This window comes from Dendrobium catenatum, unplaced genomic scaffold (assembly GCF_001605985.2).
Source record: "Dendrobium catenatum unplaced genomic scaffold, ASM160598v2 fragScaff_scaffold_54, whole genome shotgun sequence".
NCBI lineage: Eukaryota > Viridiplantae > Streptophyta > Magnoliopsida > Asparagales > Orchidaceae > Dendrobium > Dendrobium catenatum.
This window is the reverse complement of record NW_021318516.1, coordinates 1410137-1436117: the sequence shown is the minus strand read 5'-3', so window position 1 is coordinate 1436117 and position 25981 is coordinate 1410137. Positions and strand designations below refer to the sequence as shown.

The 25981-nt window shown below is 36.0% G+C and overlaps 1 protein-coding gene across 1 annotated transcript; it reads right to left on the bottom strand.

Annotated features, from left to right (window-relative positions):
• Positions 1-264: 264 nt before the first annotated feature.
• LOC110108669 (protein LURP-one-related 8) lies at positions 265-1540 on the bottom strand. Its single transcript, XM_020839417.2, has 2 exons — positions 987-1540; positions 265-881 (listed from the first exon to the last, which is right to left on the bottom strand). Exons 1-2 carry the CDS (start codon positions 1260-1262, stop codon positions 513-515), a joined length of 645 nt encoding a protein of 214 aa, XP_020695076.1. The 5' UTR covers positions 1263-1540; the 3' UTR covers positions 265-512.
• Positions 1541-25981: the final 24441 nt, after the last annotated feature.

The following is a 25981-nucleotide window of genomic DNA, read 5'->3' as shown; positions in this document are numbered from 1 at the left end:
GAAATAAAAACCGGCGATATATTTCCGGCGATTTTTCGGTGGCTATAACAGTTGGAAATTACTAGGCCCAAAACCGCGTAATTAAAGACCATCATTCACTCCTAATTTTGTTTAAGCCTGCTACATGCTAATTGGTTTTTTTGGGAAAATTAAGGTATAGCATCCATACTCACACACACAACACATATATATGATTCGAACCCAAAATCTCTTAATTTACTTAATAATCTAAACACCCAATCAATAGAGCAGGAGATGTGTTAGTTGTGCATGCTAACCTTTAATATATACAAACGTTTTTTCTTAAGAAATCAGAACATACAAAATCACCGCTCCCATGCTCCCAAACAAATATATTACAAAGGCTAATGGAAGCCGAGCAGGACCTCTTTATCCTATCGTTTCTTCGCGAACACGAAGAAGCAAAAAATGGCACAAAACCAGAACCCTAATTTCCTTTTTTTTTTCAGGAATTTGAATACTCGATTTTTTTTTCCCTAAAGTGAAAATCTTCACCTGGTCGAGATAACCAAGCTTCTGGATCCAAACATCTCTTCAAGCAAAACAACAAAAGCCATAGCCACAGCGGCGTCAAATCCAGGCTGAACGACTAGTCGAAAAACATCGAGACCCAAATCCACCCCACCTACTTCCTCCTTACGCCGGATCTCCGCCACCGCCATTCGAGTCTCATCATACAACGCACAGCAACGCTGCGTATATGATCCCTCGACCTCGTACACCAGTGATCCGCCATCGCAACGGATCACCTGGGCCAACGATTTCGGTTGCAGAAAGTTCACGTGCTTCTTCACCGAGAACCGAGGGTTCGCCGACTCCTCGCCGTCGTAGATCTCCCAGTGCTTGCCCAAGCTCAGTTTCTGCAATCGGAAAACAAAGTCAGGTAATCCGATTCTCGATTTAACAAAGCCCCATAGTAATTTGTTAGATTATAATCTCGATTATTTAATTTATTTGGATTATACCTTTCGTCGGATTGTGAGGAGGGGATTTCCGGCGGCGTCCATTAGGATGATCTCTCCCTTGCTGTATCTATCATATTTATCGACGCGGAAGACGAGATTACCTTCAGCATCGAATACAGTGAACCCCTTGCAGTTGAAGAGAAGCGATTTTCTCCACACTGTAAGGGTCACCGGAGGCGCCGGTGGCGTAGGAGGAGATTGGGAGTCTACGGTGGTGGAGACGTTGGATTTTGGGGATTCAAGAGCGTAAGCCTTGGGGTGGATTCTATTCGTCATTCACGTAGGAGCTGGTTTTTCCGTCACCGGAATCCGGTCGGAGGGTGGACGTAGAGCGTGGAATGCTAGAGATAGAGAGATTGCTGAGGCCAGCCAGCTTCGGTTGTGAGGGCAAATTTATAACATCTTGTGGACGAAAATACCCTCTCAGATTAGCGTAGTTGAGAGCACGTGGCCCTACTGCGGGGCTTGGAAATACTAGTATGTGTAGGGACTTCATTGTCCTGCCACATATTGTGCTGGAATTGGTTGATATTTAGACAAGTGGATCTTAGGGGCGTCGCTTTACTTTGCTCTGCAAATAATAGTTAATGATCTTCTTTTGTTTTTATTTCAGCGTCAAAATTGAATTATTACTTATTTTCATTATTTGCAAATATTTGAATATTTCAAAATATATATTAATTTTTTACTTTCATTTAATAATATAATAGAATGCAATGCATTATTTATTTTTTAAAATCTGTTTACTTATTGGATTAATAAAATCAGGCTATATAGTTGTATAAAATTGGATTTAATACTATGTGCATGATGTTACAAAAATTAATTAATAAAATATTTGAATCTAATCTTATCTTCCACTCAAGCTACTCGAACCTTTTCACGTATATGCTCATTTCGTATCATATCTCTAAGAATAAAGTCGCTCACACACCTGAACATCCTCATCTCTGCAACAATTAACTTAATATTATGCTTCTATTTTAATGGTCAACATTATGCACCATAAAAAATTATAGGTCTCATTATAATCTTATAGAACTTTTCTTTAAGTTTGAGAGGGACTTTTCTATCACACAACAAGTTCGATGCATTCCTCCTCTTCAACCATCCAACATGAGTTCTACTAATAATATCCCTATTTATTTCACCATCACTCTGAACAATGGACTCAAAATATCTAAAACGTGCACTCTTATTAATGACTTGATCATCCAAAGTCACAATCCCTCCACTAGATCTATTATTACTAAAATTACACTTCATATATTCAGTTTTAGATCTACCCAAACGAAAGCCTTTAAACTCTAAGATTGACCTCCATAATTCAAGTTTACTTTCAACTCCCTCTCTACTCTTATCAACAAGAAGAATATCATCAGCAAAAAATATATACCAGGGTAGAGCCTCTTGCAAATGTCTAGTGAGAACATCCATGACTACATAAAAAATATATGGGATTAAGGTTGATCTTTGATGTAATCCAACTGAAATAGGAAAATTGTTTGTCAAACCACCTTGTGTTTGAACACAAGTAATAGCTCCTGCATACATATACTTAATGACTTGAATATTAGCATTATTAACCCATTTCTTAATTATGTAGAACTCTCCATAGCAGTTATCTTAGAACTTTATCATATGCTTTTTCTAAATCAATAAAAAAACACATGTAGATCCTCCTTGTTCTCTCTATATTTCTCATCAAACCTCTCAGTAAATATATAGCTTCCATAGTATACCTACCTAGCATGAATCCAAATTGATTTTGAGGAATATTAATGTTATGCCGAAACCTGTGCTCCACAACTCTCTCTCATAGTTTTAAAGTATGACATATTAACTTAATTCCTCTATAATTTGCACAATCTTGTGCATTACTTTTATTCTTAAGAATAGGAATCAACACACTCATTTTTCACTCATATGACATCTTTTTAGTTTTCAAAATAATATTAAAATGTTTAGTAAGTTAAGAAAATTTTTCATCTTCTAAACATTTCTACACCTTTATTGGAATATCATCAAATCCAATAGCTTTTTCGCACTTCATTTTCTTTCAAGCTTCTTTAACTTTTGTTTTACTAATACGCCGGTACAAATCTAAATCTTTATTTTCATTTAGGATTCTAAGGTGACTAAAGTCAATCACAATCTTACAATCTTTATTGAAAAGCTAAACAAAATATCTCATCCACCTTTGTTGAATATTTTCTTCTAATAAAACCACTTTTTAATCTTCATCCTTAATACACTTCATATGAACTAAATCCTTACTACTAATATCCCTTTGTTTAGCTAGTTTATACACATATATTTCTCCCTCATTTGTATCTAACCTATTATATAAATCATTAAAAGTTAAAACTTTTGTATTGCATATTGCTTTCTTAGACTTCTTATGAGCTCCTTTATATCTTTCTAAGTTATCATAACTTTATAGCTAAACTAATTTTTATAACAAATTTTCTTATTTTTTATCTTTTCATGCACATTTTGATTCTACCACCAACTATTTTTACCATTATTAACTTTTTTTTTATACTCCAAAGACATTTTTTGCAATATTTTAAATATCATTAGTTATTTTTTTCATCTAACATTAATTATTCATATATAAACAAAATCTTAGGATCTAAAATTTTACTCTAAAAAATATTTTTTATTAATATTGTTAAATGCCAACATCTTATCCTAGAATAATTATTTACTTTATTTGTCATTTTCTCCCCTTGATCTAAAACAAACAATATTGAGTACATAAACTTTCAATCAGATTATAATCTTTGCAATCTAAATGATTTATTTTTTATAATAAAATAATCAATATGAGTTTTGTTATATCTATTCTTATAAGGGATGAGATGCTCATATGTTTTCTTAAATAAAAGATTAGCAATTAAAAAAATTAAAAGCTAAAAAAAAATCTAATATGGCCTTTTCATCTTCATTAGTCGATCCAAAGATATAGCCACCATGAATGATTTTCTGATTTTAAAATCATCTACTTATTTACCAACATATTCATTTAAATCTCCTTCAATAAAAATTATTTCTTCAAGATGTATCTTTTGTATTAATTCTTCTAGGACATTCCAAAGTTTTAATTTTGAACATATATCCAAACCTACTTTTGGAGTATAAGCGCTTAGAATATTAATAATCTTAGTATCAGCAATAATTTTTAATTTCTATAATATTATCCTTCAAACGTTTATCTTTAATAACACATATATAATTTCTAAAACAATTCCTTCCAGAATATCATACTTTAAATCATAAACTATTAATCATCTTAGCCTTTTCCCTAACCCATTTAGTTTCCTTAATGCATAGAATACTTATCTTTCAAAAAATCATAATATATGTTATTTCCATTAATTTGCATGTAAGAGAAACTATATTTCAAATTCTTATCATAATTTTAGTTTCATGGACAAGCTTCTTTGCCCACGTTTGTCTATGATATAGGACCCTTGCCTATTTAACATTGCACCAAGGGCACTAGTGCAACGGCCCTTGCACACTTGTCGTTGTATTCTAGTCATACAACACGTCGCCTCTAGGGAACGCCCTAGCATTAATGCAATATATTAAAGGATTCATATCATGATTATTTGATAAGTTTTATGTTATTTTTCGACTACCTAACGAACCCTTCACTTTTCTCATCCATGACTTGGGACTTGGCAACAAAAATATTCCAATAGAACTATAATATGAGTAAAATTCGAACAACACAAGATTGCTATTAAATTAAACAACACATCTTTAAATAGCTTAACATGACATTATGGAGCGCTATAAGGTTCTTTTGAAATATTTACTTGATTTAAGATATGGTCTAAGCCCTAATTCCCAGCTTTGCAAGGCCCTCTTATAGTCTGGCAATATGTTCATCAGCAAAATAAAAGAAGAGATTCTAGTTGATAAGGCTCACCTGAGGCACCTTGATGCCGAACAGGTTAAGTAAATAAGGGCTGCGGTACATGTGGCCTGATTCTAACAGAATCACACTCCTTAGTATCACCTTTTTCTGACAAAAGTACCTTTATACACTTTACATCTTTTATTTTACTATTTAGAAAATAGAGCAAATAGAACTTATATAGCAGGAAGGCTGAGAAAGAAGGATAGATGATGTTTTTGAACTCTTTTTACAAACCGTATTCTTGAAGAATACTGAGCAATATAGAGGTATTCCTGCTACCTTTCCCTACATTGTTTTGTTCTTGCATTTGTTTGTGTTTCCAGGAGCTGAAGATCCTGCACAAGGGCATCAAATTGGTATCAGAGCCAACGCTCAAAGCTGGAAGACAATGACAGATCGCGGCAAAGAACCGGTGAGGGAAGAAGCTCGCTCCATCGATGGACTATGGGCGAGTCAGGAGAAGATCAATCGGAGGATCGATGATCTGGCCACGGACGTTCAACGCCTGACTATGGCGATTCGTCAAGGGTTTAATCCTAATGCGGCGAAAGATCCGCCACTATTTCATAGGGAGGAATTACCTGCAAATAGGTTAACACCTCGTCGTCGTCCCACATATGGACACCATGACAGGCATATTCCTGTAAATCAACGGGACCAAGCCAATTCAGAAGACGAAACACCTCCGCGCCGGCACAATCCTGACCTGAGGGACTCCTTTTAAGACGATACGGAGGACGGGTGGATTGCGAATGGGAGAAGACACAGGTGGCCAGAACGCTTCCCACGCTACCCAGGCGAGTTCAAAGTTAAGTTGGATATCCCATTTTTTGATGGACATTTGCATATTGAAGACTATCTGGATTGGGAAAAAGCGGTTGAAAATTTTTTTGATTATATGGAAATTGCTCTGGAGAGACAAGTCAAATATGTGGAGTGTCGATTGAAAAGCGGCGCCAGTGCATGGTGGGAGCAAGTCTTGCAGAGCAGACGGAAGGAAGGTAGAAGCCGCATCAATACCTGGGCAAGAATGAAGCAATTGTTAAGGGCGCAATTCCTTCCCACAGATTTTGAGCAAATCTTATACATGCGGTATCAGCACTGTATGCAAGGAATTCGCACTGTTAGCGAATATACAGAAGAATTTAATAGGTTGAGCGCCAGAAACGACTTACATGAGTCAGGAACCCAATTGGTCGCGAGATATATCGGCGGTCTCAAAGACAGTATTCAAGATAAATTGGAGCTCAACTCCGTGTGGACTATGCCACAGGCTGTGAATTTAGCTATGAAGGTTGAAGTACAGCAGAGCCAACAGCCAAAACCACCATTCAATCGAAGACATTGGCAAGAGCCAAATTCCTCTAGTTCCAAAAGTAGCTCCAATTCAGTGACTAAATCTAGCCAGACAGTTAACGCTGCCTCTCCAGCGGGTCTTCCACCTAATACTGGAGGCGACAGAAAGAGTCAACCCAAACAGAAATCAACCAATCCTTATGCCAGACCCTCAACGTTGAAGTGTTTTCGGTGCTTCCAATCCGGGCACAAATCCATCGAGTGTCCCCAAATACAACAACTACAGTTTGCCGGTCCGGATGTGGAGAATGAAATCACCGACCTGGAAATAGAAGATAAGGCGGATGTCGAAGAGGTGCAGGCTGATGAGGGAGATCCCTTCCTTGGGGTTATGGAGAAACTGCTATTAGCTCCACGGCGACCCAGTCCGTCGCAACGTCACGCCATCTTCAAAACACGCTGCACCATTAATGGTAAAGTGTGTGATCTGCTCATCGATAGCGGATGTACTGAGAATATCATATCCCGCTCGGCGTTCAATGTCTGCAGTTGAAGACTACTAAACATCCCCAGCCCTATAAAATAGGGTGGGTAAAGCGGGGAATGGAGATCGTAATCTCCAAAGCATGCCGGGTAACATTCTCTATTGGCAAACACTATGTTTGCGAGATCTTGTGTGTCGTTCTTGACATGGACGTCTGTCATTTAATTCTCGGTAGACCTTGGCAATTTGATGTGGATGCTCACTATGAAGGCAGGGCCAATGCTTACTCCTTTGATTGGAAGGGACGGAAGTTACGACTACTACCGGGAACATCGGAGGGACTCTTGACAACAAAAGGGGAAACGAAACAAGCAGCTGCTCATCTTGTATCGGGTTCCACTTTATTACAGTGCTGGCGTGAACCTGCCCCGTTATTCGCATTGCTCATTGCGGAAGTAAATCCCAGTACCCCAGTTTCGGAAGTACCGCCTGAAATTGCCGAGATCCTCACTCAATTTGCGGAAGTAATACCAGATAAGCTACCAGCCGAGCTTCCACCACTCCGAAGCATACAACACCAAATTGATCTCATACCAGGTGCTTCCCTACCGAACTTAGCGCATTATCGGCTCAATCCGAAGGAACAAACAGTTCTGGCTGAAATTGTGGATGATCTAATGACAAAACAGCTAATTCAAGTTATCTTGAGTCCTTGTGCTGTACCCGCTCTCCTAGTACCAAAAAAAGATGGCAAATGGCGAATGTGTGTTGACAGCAGGGCCATAAACAAAATCACAGTCAAGTATAGATTTCCAATGCCTCGAATAGATGAGCTGCTGGACACTCTCACGGGATCCTCTGTTTTTTCCAAATTGGACTTAAGGAGCGGTTATCATCAGATTCGCATCCGATCCGGCGACGAGTGGAAAACCGCCTTCAAAACGCCACAGGGACTCTTTGAATGGAAGGTAATGCCATTCGGGTTATGTAATGCACCTTCTACGTTCATGCGTATGATGAACGAACTCTTAAAACCGTTCCTCGGTAAGTGCTGTATTGTCTACTTTGATGACATCTTAGTCTTCAGTAACAATCGACTCCAACACCTTGAGCATTTGAAGTCACTGCTTGAAGTTTTAAGGGAGAACAAGCTGTTTTTAAACCTTCCGAAGTGTGAATGGGCTACGGAATCCGTTCGGTTTCTCGGATTCATTGTGTTGGCTGCTGGCATTCACGTTGATCCTTACAAGATTTCAGCAATACGAGATTGGCCAACTCCGAAATCGTTCTTTGATATACGCAGTTTTCACGGGCTTGCAAAATTTTACAGGCGTTTTATCAAAAATTTCAGTATCATAATGGCCCCCATTACAGAATGCTTGAAATCTAAATCTTTCCATTGGGGAACCGCACAGGAACAAAGTTTCAAAGACATTAAAAACGCCCTCACTACTGCACCCGTTCTAATCCTCCCTAGCTTTGATAAAATTTTCACTGTGGATACAGACGCCTCCTCAATTGGAGTTGGAGCAGTATTGTCACAATCGGGACGACCAGTGGCATTTTTTAGTGAAAAGTTATGTACGGCTCGTCAAAAATGGGCAGCTTACGAGCAAGAATTGTATGCCATTATTCATGCCTTAAAACAATGGGAGTCTTATTTGCTACACCAAGAATTTGTGTTATGCAGTGATAACAAGGCATTACAACACATTAATACTCAAAAAAATGTCAATCGAATGCACGTGCGGTGGCTGTTGTTCTTACAACGGTTTTCCTTTACAATTAAACACAAACCCGGACTTGACAATAGAGCTGCCGATGCCCTCAGCAGAAAATCTGTGTTATTGACCCGGCTTCAGACAAATTTTATGGGTCTGGAACACTTGAAGGAATTGTATGCAGAAGACGCCGAATTCAGCCAAATGTGGACACGCTGCTTGCACGAGCAGCTCGTTGATGGCTATTCCATTAAACATGGATTTCTTTTTAAATACAACCTCTTGTGTATTCCGCAGTCGTCTTGGAGACAGCACCTGATTAAGGAAATTCATGGAGGCAGATTAGCAGCACATCTGGGTAAAGAGAATACTCTGCGGCAGCTACAGGAAAAGTTTTCCTGGCCCCGGTTGCGACGCGACACCTTCCGACTTGTTGATACCTGTCATGTGTGCCAAGTGTATAAGGGTGGAGCTCAAAATACCGGCTTATACATGCCTTTGCCAGTACCGGACTCAATATGGGAAGACTTGAGTATGGATTCGTTCTCGGCCTACCGCGAACTCGGCGTGGCAATGACTCTATAATGGTGGTTGTAGACAGGTTTTCAAAAATGGGACATTTTATCTCTTGTAAGAAAACTTCTAACGCATTGCATATCGCTAATCTCTTTTTTACTGAAGTTGTTCGCTTACATGGCTTACCGAGAAGCATCACCTCCGACCGCGACGTAAAGTTCCTTAGCCATTTTTGGCGAGAATTATGGAAACGACTTGGCACTGAACTCCGCTTTAGCTCGGCATATCACCCTCAATCGGATGGACAAACAGAGGTTGTCAACCGGACGTTGGGAAATATGCTTCGCTGTCTAGTTCAAGAACATCCTAAGCAATGGGAGGAGGTTCTTAGCAAGGCTGAATTTGCCTATAATTCCATGCCCAATCGCTCCACCGGTAAGGCCCCATTCACCATTGTGTATACAAAGGCCCCTAATACTGCTGTAGATATCATTGTCATTCCCAAATGCAAATCAAAGGAGGCGACATCCTTTACCGAAGACTACTCCCATATTTTAAGTGATGTTCGGCAACAAATTATAACGTCCAATCAACGTTATAAGAAGGCGGTGGACGCCCGTCGCAGACAACAACTGTTCGAAGTTGGCGATTTAGTCCTTGTTCGCCTCCGTCGCGAACGGTTTGCACCTGGCGAGTATTCCAAGTTGGCTCGCCGTAAAGTTGGGCCGGTTCCTATCATCGCCAAGTATAACGACAATGCCTATCATGTGGAGCTGCCCCCAGGATACAACACCTCTGCAACCTTCAATGTGTCCGACATATGGCCTTATCATTCCTCCGATAATGCTCCAATTTCACTAAGCTCATCGGAGTCGAGCTCTTCTGAAACAGGGGAGGACTGATGCCGTAACAGGTTAAGTAAATAAGGGCCGCGGTACATGTGGCCTGATTCTAACAGAATCACACTCCTTAGTATCACCTTTTTCTGACAAAAGTACCTTTATACACTTTACAACTTTTATTTTACTATTTAGAAAATAGAGCAAATAGAACTTATATAGCAGGAAGGCTGAGAAAGAAGGACAGATGATGTTTTTGAACTCTTTTTACAAACCGTATTCTTGAAGAATACTGAGCAATATAGAGGTATTCCTGCTACCTTTCCCTACATTGTTTTGTTCTTGCATTTGTTTGTGTTTCCAGGAGCTGAAGATCCTGCACAAGGGCATCACACCTACTTTCACAGTACAAGTGACATCCTAGCTACAGGCTCAATGTATTTATCATAGTAAATGGACGAAGATCAGTGCAATGACTAAGAATTGAAAAATATGCATCAATCTCCATATCATTAACTAAAAATTTCCTATTTCTTGGTTGAACCCAAACATGAGCTACACTATATTTTCTTCATCCAGTTCCATAAGACATTCCTTTCTCATCTTTCTCATCAACCTTTCTAACATGTGTTTTTGTAATTTCTTCTTGTTTCACAAAAGAGAGGAGCCGAAGCTAGCAGCCAGCAGGTCTAGGCTCGTGACAGAGGAGAGTCAAGTGCATCTGGGGTCGAGGTTGAGGGAGAGGAGCAGACAAATTTGGCCTCGAGGTCAAGGGAAAGGAGAGGTTGAGGTCAAGGGTAATGGCATATATCGATATCAAAGAAAATAGTGAGAGTTAACAATGGTGTTTATAGCAAACATCACCATTGTTTGCAATGATAAGCATGAACTTTATTGACAAACGTTAAGAAACAATATTGGTAGCAACATTAAGCAACGATGGCATTGGTTGAGACTAACATGGATATTGGTGGTGAAAATAGTATGTGCTAAGTATTAATTTTGGTGGTGACTAGGGGTGTAAATGAGTTAAGTCGAGCTTGAGTTAGGCACAATTGGAGCTTGACTGCCTAACTGGAGCTCGACTTGTGAGTCAAATTTTGAGCTCGAATTTGAGTCAAGCTTCAAAGGTGAGCTCAAGCTTAGCTCATGGCACTGCAATTGAGCTCGCGAGCCTTCTGGAGATGCCCAGATCACAATTCATCTTCCATGATTCATCTTCCCAGGTTGCAATTCATATTCAGTAGTTCGCACGCAGATGCCACAATTCATCTTCATCAATTCATTTTCCCATGCTGATATTCATCTTCTACAATTTGATATTCATCTTCCGCAGTTCGCTATTTGCCTTCCATGGACGCCCAGGCGTGAACGCCCATATGTGCCATGATTCATCTTATGCGCAAGATAATCAAGCTGCTCAACGAGTAATTGAACAAAGTATTACCAGACTCGAACTCGAGCTCGATAATCCAACAAACTCAAAATTATGCCCAAGCATGAACTTGAAACTCGATACACTAGACTCATGAGCCCATAAAAGAGTCGAGATCGATCGGGCTTGGCTCACTTACACCCCTAGTATTGACTATGAATGTCAACGTTATTGGTGATGATGCACATTAACTTTGATATTTGTTGGTGATGTTGTTCTAGAACCCTCCTAAGACCTTTTTTTATGTTTAGAAACATAACATATTTATAAATTTATTAATGAGTCATACTACATATTATTTGAATTAAAAACTAAGATACCCACATCAAAGTTCAGAATTAACCCCTCTTTTTTACTAAATTTATTTTGACATCTTACTGCATTATTTATATCAAAATTAAGTGATGTCAAACTAATAACTCTATAATTAAATTTATAAGAAACTCAAAATAATTATCATTTAAAGATTTACAGTTTTAAGAAAATATAAATAAAATGATTTTCTTAAAAATTATATTAAATTAAATTAAATATAATATCCAACCTATATTCCAGTGAGTTGTGGATTGCAACTTCTTGGAAGATTTATATTAACCAATTAAAGCAAAGCATATGATATTCTTTGAAGTTTCCGAACTGATTTTGCCTCAAGATTCGTGCCCAATCAAGATAATTTTGTGATGACGTATCAGTTACAATTCTATCACTGATGACAAGGGGCAATATAACCAACGACAAAATCGGTCATGATGATGGGTTTTCAATGAATATTCGTCTTCACATTCCATTACTTAGGCCATTTTTGATCGAACGGTATCCTCGTCTGATTTGCAGTAGTCACGAGCATCCAATCTAACAACATTTCATATTTTGAATAGTGCGACGTCAATATCGACATCGTACTGCTAATCGCAACAGAGAGAAAACGCTAAATACGTTTATGTTGGACGTTCAGGTGGAGACTTGTGACAACTACAAATATGAGATCGATCGACGAATGACATTTGATTTGAGTTGAGATGCCCTAAATTCGCCCAAAACTCCAGCAATTGCCTCCACTAACTAGTGATGCCAAAGAGGAAATGTGCTTGTGGCTCAAGACGAGCCAAGTAGCCCATGATGAAGATTTTTTTTTTTAATTTTTTAAAATCAAGATAACATTTCTAAAAGAAATAGAGAGAGGGGTTTACTAAATGGTTGTCGTCGTCGTCTCAGTGGCCGCCTGCTCGTTAATTGGTTCAGCGGCCGCATTTAATAAGTGATTAGCATAAATAAACTGTAGGTAATCCATAAATTAATATCAACGTACGATAGTTCAAATGGAAGGGGAGTTGATTAATTAAAATGACTTGTACGCTTATTATGAGTTGATGTGGTTTACCAAACACCTAGCTAACTGCATGGACTGCTCAGGAAATGTATTTAATTTGATAATAAAAAACTGCTTTAAGAAGCAGTAAGAAAGTCGAACCAAATAAAATCTTAGCTGTATTTTTATTAGGTAGAACTAACATTAGTATTTATCATGATTTTTTTTGACAATTTTAATTTGATTTTGATAGTTTAAAATTTATTTTATGTTGAACTTAATTCAAAACTCATTAATACTTTTGACTTAGGATTCGTTTGGGACGACATTATTATTATTTATTAAAACAACTTTTTAGTATAAAAATTAAAACCGATTAAAAAGCAATAAAAAAACTGTCTCAAATGAAATCTTAGACTAATTTTGAAAGTTCTTGCTTGATTTTTATCATATAAACGCATGAGCTATTCATAAATTTTGTATGAATTTTTATTAAAATTAAGTACTCTCCAAAGTTCTCATGAAATTCTGTTGGGTGCCCTATAAAATTTAACTGATTGTGATATGTTATTAGAAAATTCATCTGATAAAATTTTGATATAAATTTATGATCATCTGAATTTTGATTTCTTCAAATTTATAAACGAATTAAATATTTTTTATAAGATGAGTACGATAATATCAAAAATGTTTTGATCCGAGTTTAAATGAGCCTGAACCAAGGACTTAAAGCATAATAGAAAACTTGATGATATTGATTGATAGACCCAGTGAGCATCAAATATTTCATGCTTATAGAAAAAATGAGGGTCTCCATGAATAAAATCTAATGAGCCTAGTATCTTTCAATTTTGAAGTCACGAAGATAGCTAAATATCAAAAGAATGATATGTAATTAAAGGAATAAGCATGAGCAATTTAATGTAGTATTTTGACATTTTGGCCAAAATAATCAAAACTCCAATACAAAAATTATAAATTAATCCACATTTTTTACATGAAAAGAAGTTTGGACATTGGGTTAAAATTGGAGATATGAAGAATTATAGAGATTCACCTAATATTCAACACTAACGATCACGATCATCAACCATCATCGCTTTATCATTGTTGGCTAACTATCATTTGCTAACCACTGTCACTTGATTTATGTTGCCCATACACTATCACTAAAACTTTATTCTACATTATAGATAACAAGAAAGATGCACGTCGTCTATACATATATCGACACTTATCAACTTCATTACCTACCATCATCAACAACGTAGACAAAGGCCTTTGCGAATAAGGCAAGTGAATGAGTCTACAAAAATCCCAAAACCTAACATCAACCCCAATATTTATACTTGACTTCTCATATTCTAGTCTCCTCTTCTCAAAATAGGATGATCTAACAAATCATAAATAATCACATAGATATAACTCCAATGCCTTAAAATCTTCTCTAACTTTTGTTGTGAAACCTATCTTTCATAATTCATGTTAGTAGAGCTCAGCGATGTTTGCTCTGCTACCCTTTTTTTGTCGTTCGCTGCATGGTGATCTTTCCCGATGAAGTCTCAGGAAAGTTTCTCTTCTCTAGCCACCAATTTTTTTGCTAGTTTCATTTTTTCCTTTTTTAGGTTTCATAGCGTCTAACCGGCTTCGTGACCTGGGCTTTTTGAATGGAGCCTCTCCGTCTCTTTCGTTTAAAGATGCCTTGTCTGGATCTTCTTCTTCTTCTGTTCCTTTTCATGATTTGCAGATTTCTTTTCATCGTGGGTTACCAGCGTTGTTGATTTCGGAGGAGGAAATCTCCTCGCTTGTTGTTCCATTTGAATTTGCTTTGGTCGGTAAATTTCTCGACAAGCGTCCTTCGATTGATGTCATTCGAAAGTTTTTCTTCAATTTAAAACTCATTGGCGATTGTTCGGCCACTGTTCTTAACCTTAGGAATGTTTTGATTATGCTAGTCAATGATTTTAATTATAGTAGAATCTTCTCCCACCGTTCTTATTTTGTGAATAACTGTTATATGAAAGTGGTTAAATGATCCTCAAATTTGGAAGTTGAGGTTGACTCCCCGGTGGTGCCCATATGGATTTTGTTTCCCTTTCTTAGGCCCCATCTTTTCACGCCTCAGATTCTTGCTGGTTTGGGTTTTCTATTTGGTCGAACTCTTAAATCGGACACTGCTTCTGGTTCCCGTCCTTCGGTTGCTCGTATCCTGGTTGAATTGGATATCACCAAGAAATTCCCTGATAAAATTTGGGTGGGTTCTCCTAATTTCGGCTATATTCAATCGATGAATTTTTATGATATTCCCCATTTTTGTATGCATTGTAGTTCCTTAGGGCATTTGAAAGAGGATTGCCATTTTTTGCACCCTCAGCTTAATTCTATGACTAAATTCATTCCTTTTTCTTCTTATGCTCCATGTGATTTTCCTGGGGTGGATCTGGTTAATTCGTGTCCTGTTGTGCATGTGGCGAAGGAATATGATGGTGTTAATGCCTAGGTGGCTCCTGTTTCGTGTCCTGTTGTGCATGTGGTGGAGGAAAGTGTTGGTGTTATTGCCCAGGTGGCTCCTGCTTTAGGTAATACCTTAGCGAATGTTGTGTCTGTGGTAGAATTGGATGCTGGTTGTGATGCTTGTGCGTTGGTTTTGGTCTCTGAGGGCACGACTGTTGACACTTTGTTGCCCTCCCTATCCGTCACCACCCTTTGGGTGGGGAGTGAGGTGTATTTGAGGGATTCAGTTTCTCCTTTTGTTCCTGCTCTTTCTGCTCTTCAGATTGGTGAGGCTTGTGATAAGAATTGTGGTATTAATCTTAAGGCTAGCTTATTTTGTGTGGATCCTATGCTAAGCCCGATAAATTTATCTGGAGAGGTTAATTTCAGGGTTTTGCCTGCAGACCTTGTGTTGGTTAATTATGGTCTCTCTCCAATTTATTCTTTGGCCCGCACGAATGTTGTTTCACCTGTTAACAATGGTAGTTCGGGAGGTTCATCTACTTTTATTAATGTTCCTATTAACGTTATGTCAAATAGTGAATTGAAGTCTCAGGTGGCTAAATATGTCAAGAATTCTGTTTTGGTGCAAAATAATTGGCTCATTCTGAGTGACTCATTCTCTTCATCGGATGGGGGGAGGAAGAGGAATATGATGAGTGTGAGGAAGAAGTTGTGCCTGTCAAGCTTAATGACCTTAGTAGTTCTAATGGTGGTAATAGGCGTAGAAATAAAGGTAAAAAGAAAGAGACTCTGGTTCTTTCATATTTGCTATTCGACGTGGTTTTTTGAAGGCTTTGTGGACAATGATGAGGAGGCCCCCAGCTTCCCCTAGCTGGCTCAGCTGGTTGGCAACCGAGGTGATTTGGACCTTGACTTGAATTGCTTGGGTGCTTGTATTTTGTGGGGTTCTCACCTTTGGATGGTTCATGGCTGGTCGTGAGGTTGTGCAGGTGCCTTCCATTCCTGAGTCTGATTATTATTCTTGTCACTCTCATTGTTAGCCTTGATCCTGCTATTTGTTTTGGGTTTTTTTTTTGTTGCTGCAGTGGCTGGGGGTTAAAGATTGTAATCCTCTTTTCTTGAATAAATGGTTTTTGTTAAAAAAAAAATTATATCAACACATTTTCCAATTAAGAAGAGGGTCGTCATTTGTAATGTATGATATATACTAGTGAAATCATTTCAAGTGATTGCATGTAAAGCTTTTGGCCTGTCATGTATAACTCTTTCTTTATTAATGTATGTGTTGAATATATATATATATATATATATATCTTATAAAAATAATCAAGATTAAGGTTTCATTTGGGAAGGCTTTTTTATTGCTTTCTAAAACGGACTTTTAGTACAATTTTTTTTTATTTTTGTACTAAAACTCCGTTTTAGAAAGCAATAAAAAAACCGTCCCAAACTAAGCCTAAATCCTGACATAATTATTGATATTTGATGCAACACCAAAAAAAGGGTTTTAGTGGACACAAATTTCGAGGCATAACTCTAATTGAAGACTTTCAAAGTTAAATATGTGACCATCAGAATTCCGATTTTAGCAAATTTTTAGTCAAACTGAAGTCTTGACGAGATGAACACAACAACACGAAAATCGGTCCAACTCATGATTTATCTCGTCGAATCACTTGATTTGACTATAACATGCTATAATTGAAAGTCGTTTGACCTATTAAGTTAAACTTAGAAGTTTCCCGACATAATTCAGACTCAAGCTAATTTGAAGTCGGATTGAATCATTTATAACGTCTATAGATTTTTCTCGTCGATACGTGCAGTTTGAACATAAGTTTGCCGAAATATTATCTAGATATTCATGCTGATCGTATCAACATTACATTTTGAAACAGGTGAAATTATTGAAATTACAGAAAAAAAAAAAGGTCCAAAATGGAGCTTAAAAGTCTCATTTTGACCATGGGATACTGATTTCAACATAATTAAAATATATTTTAACAAGATCATCAGTTGAATTTAAATAAAAAATTCATTTTATGGATATGAATTAGGTAGTTATACCCACGCGCTAGGGCTTCTAGATAATTTCAATTACAATGTCCTTATATTATAATGATAAATTCTTTTCTCACGTACAAATGCTTAGTTTAGAATAATTTTTTTTATTAATTTTTACAGTAATTTTCTAACAAAAATAATAATAATAATAAATAAAAAAATAGTAACAAAAAAACTACCCAAGTTAAATCTAAGATAACAAAATTTTGGGGTTTATATTATTAAATTAAGCAGAGATAGTACAAAAATGAAAGTACTAAGAAAATGTTAATTTTATAGGTGTGAGTCATTGCTCTAATCCAACAAATTAATAATGACCAAAAGGTTAGAATAATAACTCTCATATTTATTATGGTTTAGGTTTTGTTTGGGATAGCTTTCTTACTACTTTATAGTATAAAATTTTTAATTTTTGTGCTAGAAAGCAGCTTTAAGAAGCAATAAGAAAATTGTCCCAAACAAATTAAGCCTTTGAGAGCATGATTAAGGCTTCATTTGGGACAACTTTTTGTTGCTTTCTAAAACAGTTTTTTAGTACATTTTTTTTATTTACACTTTTTTGTATTAAAAAGTCATTATAAAAATAATAAAAAAGTTGTCTCAAAAGTAACCCAAGTTTGTTTATAGAGCGAGATCTTAGGCTTTGTTTGTAACAGCTTTAATTTCTTATTGTTTTCTAAAATAGTTTTTTGGTTAATTTTTTTTAATAGATTTTTTTTACTAAAAAGTTATTTTAGAATGTAATGAGAAAGTTGTCACAAACAAAGTCTTAGTCTAGTTGTTCACATTCTAGCTATCAATTTCTTAAATTTTTTTAACCTAAGTTTGTTTATAGAGCGAGATCTTAGGCTTTGTTTGTGACATCTTTAATTTCTTAATGTTTTCTAAAATAGTTTTTTGGTTAATTTTTTTTAATTAGAATTTTTTTACTAGAAAGTTATTTTAGAAAGTAATGAGAAAGTTGTCACAAATGAAGCCTTAGGCTTCATTTGGAACGGCTTTCTTTCTGCTTCTTAAAGCAGCTTTCAAGTACAAAAATTAAACTTTTGTACAAAAAATCTGCTTTAAGAAGCAGTAAGAAAGCCGTCCCAAACGAAGCCTTAGTCTAGTTGTTCACATTCTAGCTCTCAGTTATGAGGTTATCGGTTATATCTATATTCTTTTAGGGGTTGCTAATTTTTTTACAAAGTATTAGACATGCATTTTCATTTAGCTCTTCTATTAAAAGTTTGTCTCATCTATTGTTTTTCCTTAAAAACAGCCTTAGGCCCCTTTACAAAATACATGAGATAGATTTATATCATTCATTTTAAAGAAGTATGATTAAGTCACAATAGACCTATATTTGATCAAATATTGTTTGTAATTATAACATAACCTCATACTATTTATACATTTAAAAAAAATGTATATGATCAAACATGAAGCTTGGTAAAGTAATTGAATTGAAAACTTACATAACTAATTGGGGACCATTAAAAAATTGTTGTACTGTAGCCTGAGTCGAGCTCCTCCGCTCTTCTCTCGCCCGCGGTTAGGGTTTGGGGTGGCGGCGCCTCCATCGCCTCGTCGGGCGGGGGTTGTTTTCGCTCCTCTGGTTAAGGAAAGTTCTTCTATCTGGTTAGCTTAGTGTTTAGAGTGTTTTTTCTTTCGTTTTTTTCCTTTTGTGTCGGTATGCCTCCGTCTAAGTTGAAAGATCCTGGTTTTTTTGCGGGGATCTCTCATTCTAAGTCTTTTCTTCAAGCTCTTGCTGGCTCCTCATCTTCTTTTCCTGATTTGAAGTCGTCTACTTTCCGGGGCCTTCCTGCTCTGTGGGTTTCTGATGAAGAAATTAGGGCTTTAGCGGAACCTTTTCGTTTTTCGTTAGTTGGCTTTTTCCCTTCGAAGCGTCCTCCGCTAGAAGCTATACGAACCCTAAGCAAGTGTGGCTGGGCTCGGATTCGTTAGGGTATGTTCAAGAGGTGATTCTAGATGAATTCCCTCATTTTTGTGCTGTTTGTAAAAGTTTAGGGCATATTGCTGGGAAGTGTAATTCTGTGGCTTTATCTGTTTCTCCTACTGCTGTTGTGGCTGTTGAAAATTCTGCTTCTTTAGGTTTTGTTAATGGCGATAATAATGTTAAGGAAAATGTGGTTACTGTTACTGAAGAGGCTGTTGAGGCTGTGGAGGTGATCTTGCCCTCTGTAGATCCTATGGGTTGTCCTCCTGTTGTTGAAATTTCGCCTGGTACTTTAGTTGATTCAGTGGGTGTGAGTAATTGTAAAGATGCTATTGTTGCTGCGGATGATTTTGTATTATCTCCTATTGCATTACCGTTTGTTCCTGAGTTATTGGATAGGTGCGTTCGGCAGGAAGTGAATTTGGATTCTTCGGTTACTCCTTTGGTACTAGTGGAAGATCATAGTGTTGTGAATGTTGAAATTTCTGATGTTTTGCCTGTTCAGAATGCGGTGACATCTAATGGAAATGGTATTTTGCATGAGACGGCGGAAGGTTGTGCCGATGGATTTGGCTCTGATGCTATGGATAAAGGTGGGAAGGATGCTGTTGGTATTTCAGGTATCAACAATTTTGTTGAGATTCCTGTTAAACAGGTTGATACTCATGTGATGGCTGATTGTTTGGGTAACGCTTCAAGCAAAGAGGTTAGGAATCAAAATAATTGGTTGATTGATTCGTCTGAGGAGGAAGATTTTTCAGAAGCGATTGAGTCGGAGACTGATTTTACCCTTGGTAGTTCTGCCTATGCCTATAGGGGGAAATTCTGGGGGCGAGGTCGTCGAAAAAGATGATTCAGCGTGTGTTGTTTTGCTATTCGTCGTGGTATTTTCCGCTGGAATGTGTTGGACTGAATTTTCTATTTCTTGCTTCGCGTGGCTATGGGCAATGATGGTTGGGGCTCGCGTCCCAGTCTTCTTTGCTGGTGGCAACCGTGGGTGTTTAATTGCTTGCTGGATGGTCCGTGCGGGATGGCTTGGACGCTGGAAGCTTCGACGGTGAACTGAGCCCGCCTTTAGCTTGGAACTTTTAGTTCTTAGTTTGTTTTTCATTTGTTTAAAAAAAAAAAAACTAATTGGGGACCATTCAAATTCTAATTTCAGTAAACTTACAATCAAATAAATGTTCCAATGAGATGAATCTAATGACATCTAAAGTAACATGTTCTGACTCCAAATAGGCTAAAATCAACCACTTAAAGCAATATAGTTGGAAACTTGATGATAATGATGATGCATCAAACGATATTTAAATCATGTGTATTGATAGTTAAAATGAACGTCTTAATAAAAGAGATTAATGAGCTCAAGATTACTCAATTTTAATATCATTTAGATATTTCAATGCCTGAGAATATTCTATGATTAAGAAAATTACTATTGTTCATCCAATGGCTTGTTTGAAAATTTTGGCTAAATTAAACAAAATGTCAATGCCAAAAAATAAAAATAAAACATGCAATCATTTTTCATGTAAAATAAAAACTATAAATGAGAGAGAGCTTAGAGATTTGAAGAATTTTAGAGCTTTGCCCGACATCGGTGATTGTTTCTGATTGTTATCGTCACTTAGTTAATATTACTACTTGACCATCTTTACATGATTAAAATCACTTGATCACCATTACCTTACTATCATCACTTGATCATAATCACTCAAATTTTATCTCCTAATCACAATACTCACCTAATCAGTATCACCTAACTAGCATTGGTCAACCACTATGTGACACCCTAGGATTTAATGGAATGATTAAAACATTGATATTATGATGAAACAACTCAACCATCAAAATAGATAAACAGAGTTACTACAAAATCCAACCAATAAATCAATACAAACATTTTTCTATCAACACACACACACACACTAATCCAGTTTATCACTTGTTATACCTTTTTATCAAAAATTAAAAATAAAAATAAAAACACCACAAAATAGTACCTTCATACTCAAATTCCTAATCACACTAGTGTATCTTTTGTATTAATATAATAAAAAAATATTACCATATAAAGAATAAAGAAAGTGCTAGTAAAACATAATTTCCTAGGATTTCAGTGTATATTTATTTTAAAGATTATTACTTGTAAGCCACATTCACAAAGATTTTCAGATACATCATAGAGTGCATTCCATCCGAGATTCAATTGGCCTTCATGTTTTATAATAACTCAAATATGTGAAATAAATTTATCTAAAAGTAAAAAAATTCTGAAGTAGAATACTTTGGCGCTAATTAGGTGAGCGTTGCGACGCTAGGCAATGAATATTATATATTTTCAACCATTCCTCACTTAGTTGCTTGGCTAGGAAGAAATTAAAATAGGGGAAGAAGATAGAGGAGAGAGAAAGATCTTTAGATCATATTTTCAACCCTTCCTATTACAGATTTATTTATTCATTGTAAGCGACTAATATCTTACTTCTATTTTCACTAATTTTAATTTCTACAAATTGTATGTCTTCTAAATCTGCCAAAAATGTATTATCTACTAATTTCATAAGCTTTCATCATGTAAGTTTGGATATGTTATAGATTTGATCAAAACGTTCAAAATAAAACATACAATAACATATTAAAATTATGATGTGAAAACATCATGAAACTAAAAAAAACACATTTTTAGCTATAACTCTTAATAAAATTACTGTAATTGAAATCAGATATAGGGGTTCATAAGACTATCTTGTGCTTTATAATATCCTAAACTAGTATGATGGATAATTTCATCTTATTGGCCTTTGAAATCCCTCCCTTTTCTTCTCTCTCCTTATCTCCTCTCCCTTACCCTCCTCTCTTCTCCAACAAGCTGTTGGGTGATGAGAGATATTACAAATGATTTGAGATATTTTATTATTTAAAAACTATTAATCTAACCTAGTGATATGACACTCAACTCCCTAGTGCCACTACGCTCTCAGATAATATTCTAGATTCTCGTGAAATCTTTCCATTTGAGCCTTGGCGTCATGGCGGTGTTGCCCAGTGACAACGCACACTCATCTTTCCCTCTCCACCCAAGAGCTCAATATCGCGGTGATGCCAATCTTAGCGTCACAATACTCACAAAGCAATTTTGATGACTTCAAATTACACTTCTCTATTCCAATTATCGATTTATTAAACTTAACAATCATTAACCAAAAGACATGAATTCTTAACAATGGATATTACATACAATTACTTAACAACCATCGCTTAACCTCTCTTTGATTAAATCTCACTTGAATTTCATCATAAATGGATAATAGAACTTGACCTCTCATAGAATTTTAATGACATAATATATCAGTCAGTACTTATCTTCTTCTCAAATTAGGATAGAGATCACTACTTCTTTGTTAACTCCAAGATACAGAAGTAAGTCCTCATCAAGCTACAGACTTTGTGGTAAAGGTGGAAAATATAAGAGTTGCTTGCTTCAACTAATGAAAATCATTTTCACTTTCTTTGTTTCATAAGAAATGCTTAGTACTTCCTATAAACTTAAACAATGGTGAGCCTTATCTCTTGACTTTTATAAATCCTTTTGCATTTCTAGGAGAGGGCACCCCATGAGTTACTTTTACCTCATCTAGGTTTATTTTTATACCTTCAAGAGTCAACAAGAATCCCTAGAACTTACATGATCCTATTCCAAAGGTATAATTTAAGGGGTTGAGTCTCATATTGTATATTTTTTTGTTTTAAAATATTTTTACAAGTGAAGAATATGTTGTTATGGGTTATAAATATTTTAAAAGATTTTGGTTATAACTAGATCGTTAACATATACTTTTACAAACCACCTTTTTTGCTCTTACAAGATATAATATATCATTCTCTGGTAAGTTGTTGTACATTTTTTAAACCAAATGATATTCTATTTTGGCAATATAATTCATCACCTATAATGAAAGTCATCTTCTCACAGTCTACATGATGCATTCTCATAATGAAAGCTTAATGCTAGATATAGCCGATTATGGAGTTGACTAAAGCATCAATTTGTGGGAGTGGATAGTTGTATTTCAAGCAAGTTAAGTTAAAATTTATAAAGTTAATGCACATTCGCCATTTTTCATTAGAACTATGCACGACATTAGACATCCAATCCGGATACTAAACTTTCTTGATGAATCCAAACTTAAAATGTCTTTGAACATCATTGCAAATTGGCTCAACTAGCATTGTTATGATTGTCTTGATCGTCTACTTTATAGATTTCTCTTTCTTATTAATATTGATCTTGTGGTAGATGACATTAATACCAACACACAATATTTCATGAGCCATCTAGGCTAAAACATCAGCATTTTCCCTAAGCAATCTAATTAACTATGCTCTTCTTTCTTGATTAAGGCTATATTTATTTGAAACATGTGGCTTTGATTCTCCTTAAAGATTGGTACCTCTTTAACAGCTTTAGTAGTCTGCAGTATAGATTCCCTCTGAACATCTAATTGGAGAATCTCCTATTGTACATTATCCACCGCCTTTAAAAAGCACACCCTCAATCGCAACAAGTCACCTACTACTATCATTACATGACCTCCTACTAAAATAATTTATGGAAAAATTATAGGTACAGAGGACTGCTCTGAAAGTGCTATGTAGTGGTAGGCCAATGATTGCATTATATGTAGTCCATGTGTTGTAATTATGAAGTCAACCATCTTGATTAATTGCCTTTCACCTTCTCCCCAAGTGATGGGCACTATAATCACTTCTTTATTTGCCCTCCAAAAAAGAAAAAAAAGAGAGTCCTAAAAGTCAATGATATGTGATAATCTCTGAAATTCTCCTTGACAATACCAATTTGATAACTTATGATAAGGGTTGTGAGGACTATGACATCATTGTATAGGTTCCCATTCACTGGTTGACCAGCTTCAATTAAAATGATGGGCTGAAGTTTAGTAATAAGCACGCTAGAGGTATTCATTGACTTTACCTCTCTCAAAGAAGTTATTAAAGGTTTGCAAGATGCCTCTTCTTCTTCTCCTTCATATATAATTTGAACCACTCTAATGATATAAATCATTTGCATTAGGATTGGTTCATTTTGAGGTTATCTATGGGTGCCTTCCCTGATCTTCTATATGCATCAGAAATGATATATTCATTTAACTTACTAGCTTTTATTAGGTCCTCCACCAAGCTCCTTAATATAATGACCTCGATGTTATGCACAGCAATTTGTTTGATCATGAAGGTGTCCTCCAACCCTCATTGACAATGATCGTTTGAAATATTCTTCTTAGAATTGAACAAGCTCAATCATGGAGACTCTTAATGAAATTATAATCGACAACTAATGAATTTAAGGTGGTATTAACCTCTCTATATGGCAATCACTTTATTAATTTTGATTTCACAGTTGCCCCTAAAAATAGATGACTTCACTAGGAATGTGCATTTCTCCTTTAATCATTATTAAGTTGGCCTTTGGACCTGGTGATTTCTGTTGTCTTTAGAAAATTACCAAAAAATTTCCCCAAAGATAGTACTCACCCTCACTCTTTCAGTATTTCACTCCTCAATATTGACATAATTATTGATGATTTCCAATAACTCGACTAAAGTTTATGGTTTATATAAGCTTAGTGCATATTAGAAAGGTCCTTCCATAAACGTTTTGTTAGAGAAGCTTATATAATAACTAGTAAGTTTTAAATTCTTTACTCCAAACATTTCCTTTTGAAATCAAGTGATGTGACCCGCCTGCGATTTCATTCATAAGAAAACCTACAAATCCTTTATAGGCCTTTGTATAATAGCAATTTAGGTGATAAATGTCCTCTTGAACTTCACAAAGTAAATGATCATCGAAGTTGAAGACATGAGAACCATCACAAATATGATTCCTTAAAGGTAGTAAAGAACAATATACACTTTAATGCATCACCAACATCAATAAATCAAATGACATATTCAAAATAGGTGACATGGTTAGCAGAATCCATCTTCACCATATACAAATCTAGATGATAAATCTTGAGCTTAGTTGGAGGTTTTGCTTCATCAATCTCCCCTAAAAAGGCATTTTTCAACTACAACTTTATCTTCTCATCATACCTCTCTTCCAAACAAAGATAAAGTTGACTCCTCGATATCAGGATAATATGTCTCATTAGCTACTGAAGTGGAAGTAAATGCTCTAGCTCAAAAAGTCTTCTCATCACATTAGAATCAAAATATTTATATGCGGACCACATTAGGAGTGAACATTGTAATTCATTCTATTGCTCCTTGAATTATTCATGCAATCCTCTCTTCAAATTATGCAAGTTGTCTTATAGTGATAAATTCATGAATGTTCTTCTCTATCTCTATGTTGCAGCTCGCTTCTCAAAGTATTCATCTTTTGATTTGTGGCATCCATACTCACCTTATCTTTTAGGATGCAAAATTTAGAAATTTTTTAGAATAACAACAAAGTTGCTAACTGTACTTAAAGAAGATAGAGAAATGGAGAGAAAATGAAAAAAAAAAAAGAGCGAGAAGATCTAAGACTTCATTGAAATAGGCTTATGTATAGAAAAATGCATAAGCTAAGCTCATCATCCATTACTCTATTTAGAGATTTGTTGGGATTTGGCTACATACATGAAGATACGAAAAGTAAGAAAAAAAAATATATAAGAGACGTATAGCTTTATTTCCCATAATGAACTATGATTGTCAAGTTATATGATTATCTAACTTAGGTAAGTTATTTACTAAGCAAATAAGAAGTCATCAATTTGTTGTGCATAAATAGATAAGTAGTTGATCAATAGTTTCTTATATGAAGAAACTCGTCCACTTGAAAGATCACCATGGCCAACTTCATAGGTTATAGTCACGTCGTAGTTGCCAGCTTGGGAATCTAAGGCTTAGTTGACTTGACTTTAATACTTTTAATTTGCTTGAGAGAGACTGACTTAACTTGAACTCGAATTTTCTCGATAATTTATTGC

Excerpts from the sequence above, each read along its gene's own strand:
- LOC110108669 (XM_020839417.2), bottom strand. The coding sequence starts at position 1,262 with ATGACGAATAGAATCCACCCCAAGGCTTACGCTCTTGAATCCCCAAAA. Across the intron at positions 882-986 it reads TCCTCACAATCCGACGAAAG|AAACTGAGCTTGGGCAAGCA; the intron begins GTATAATCCAAA and ends TTCCGATTGCAG.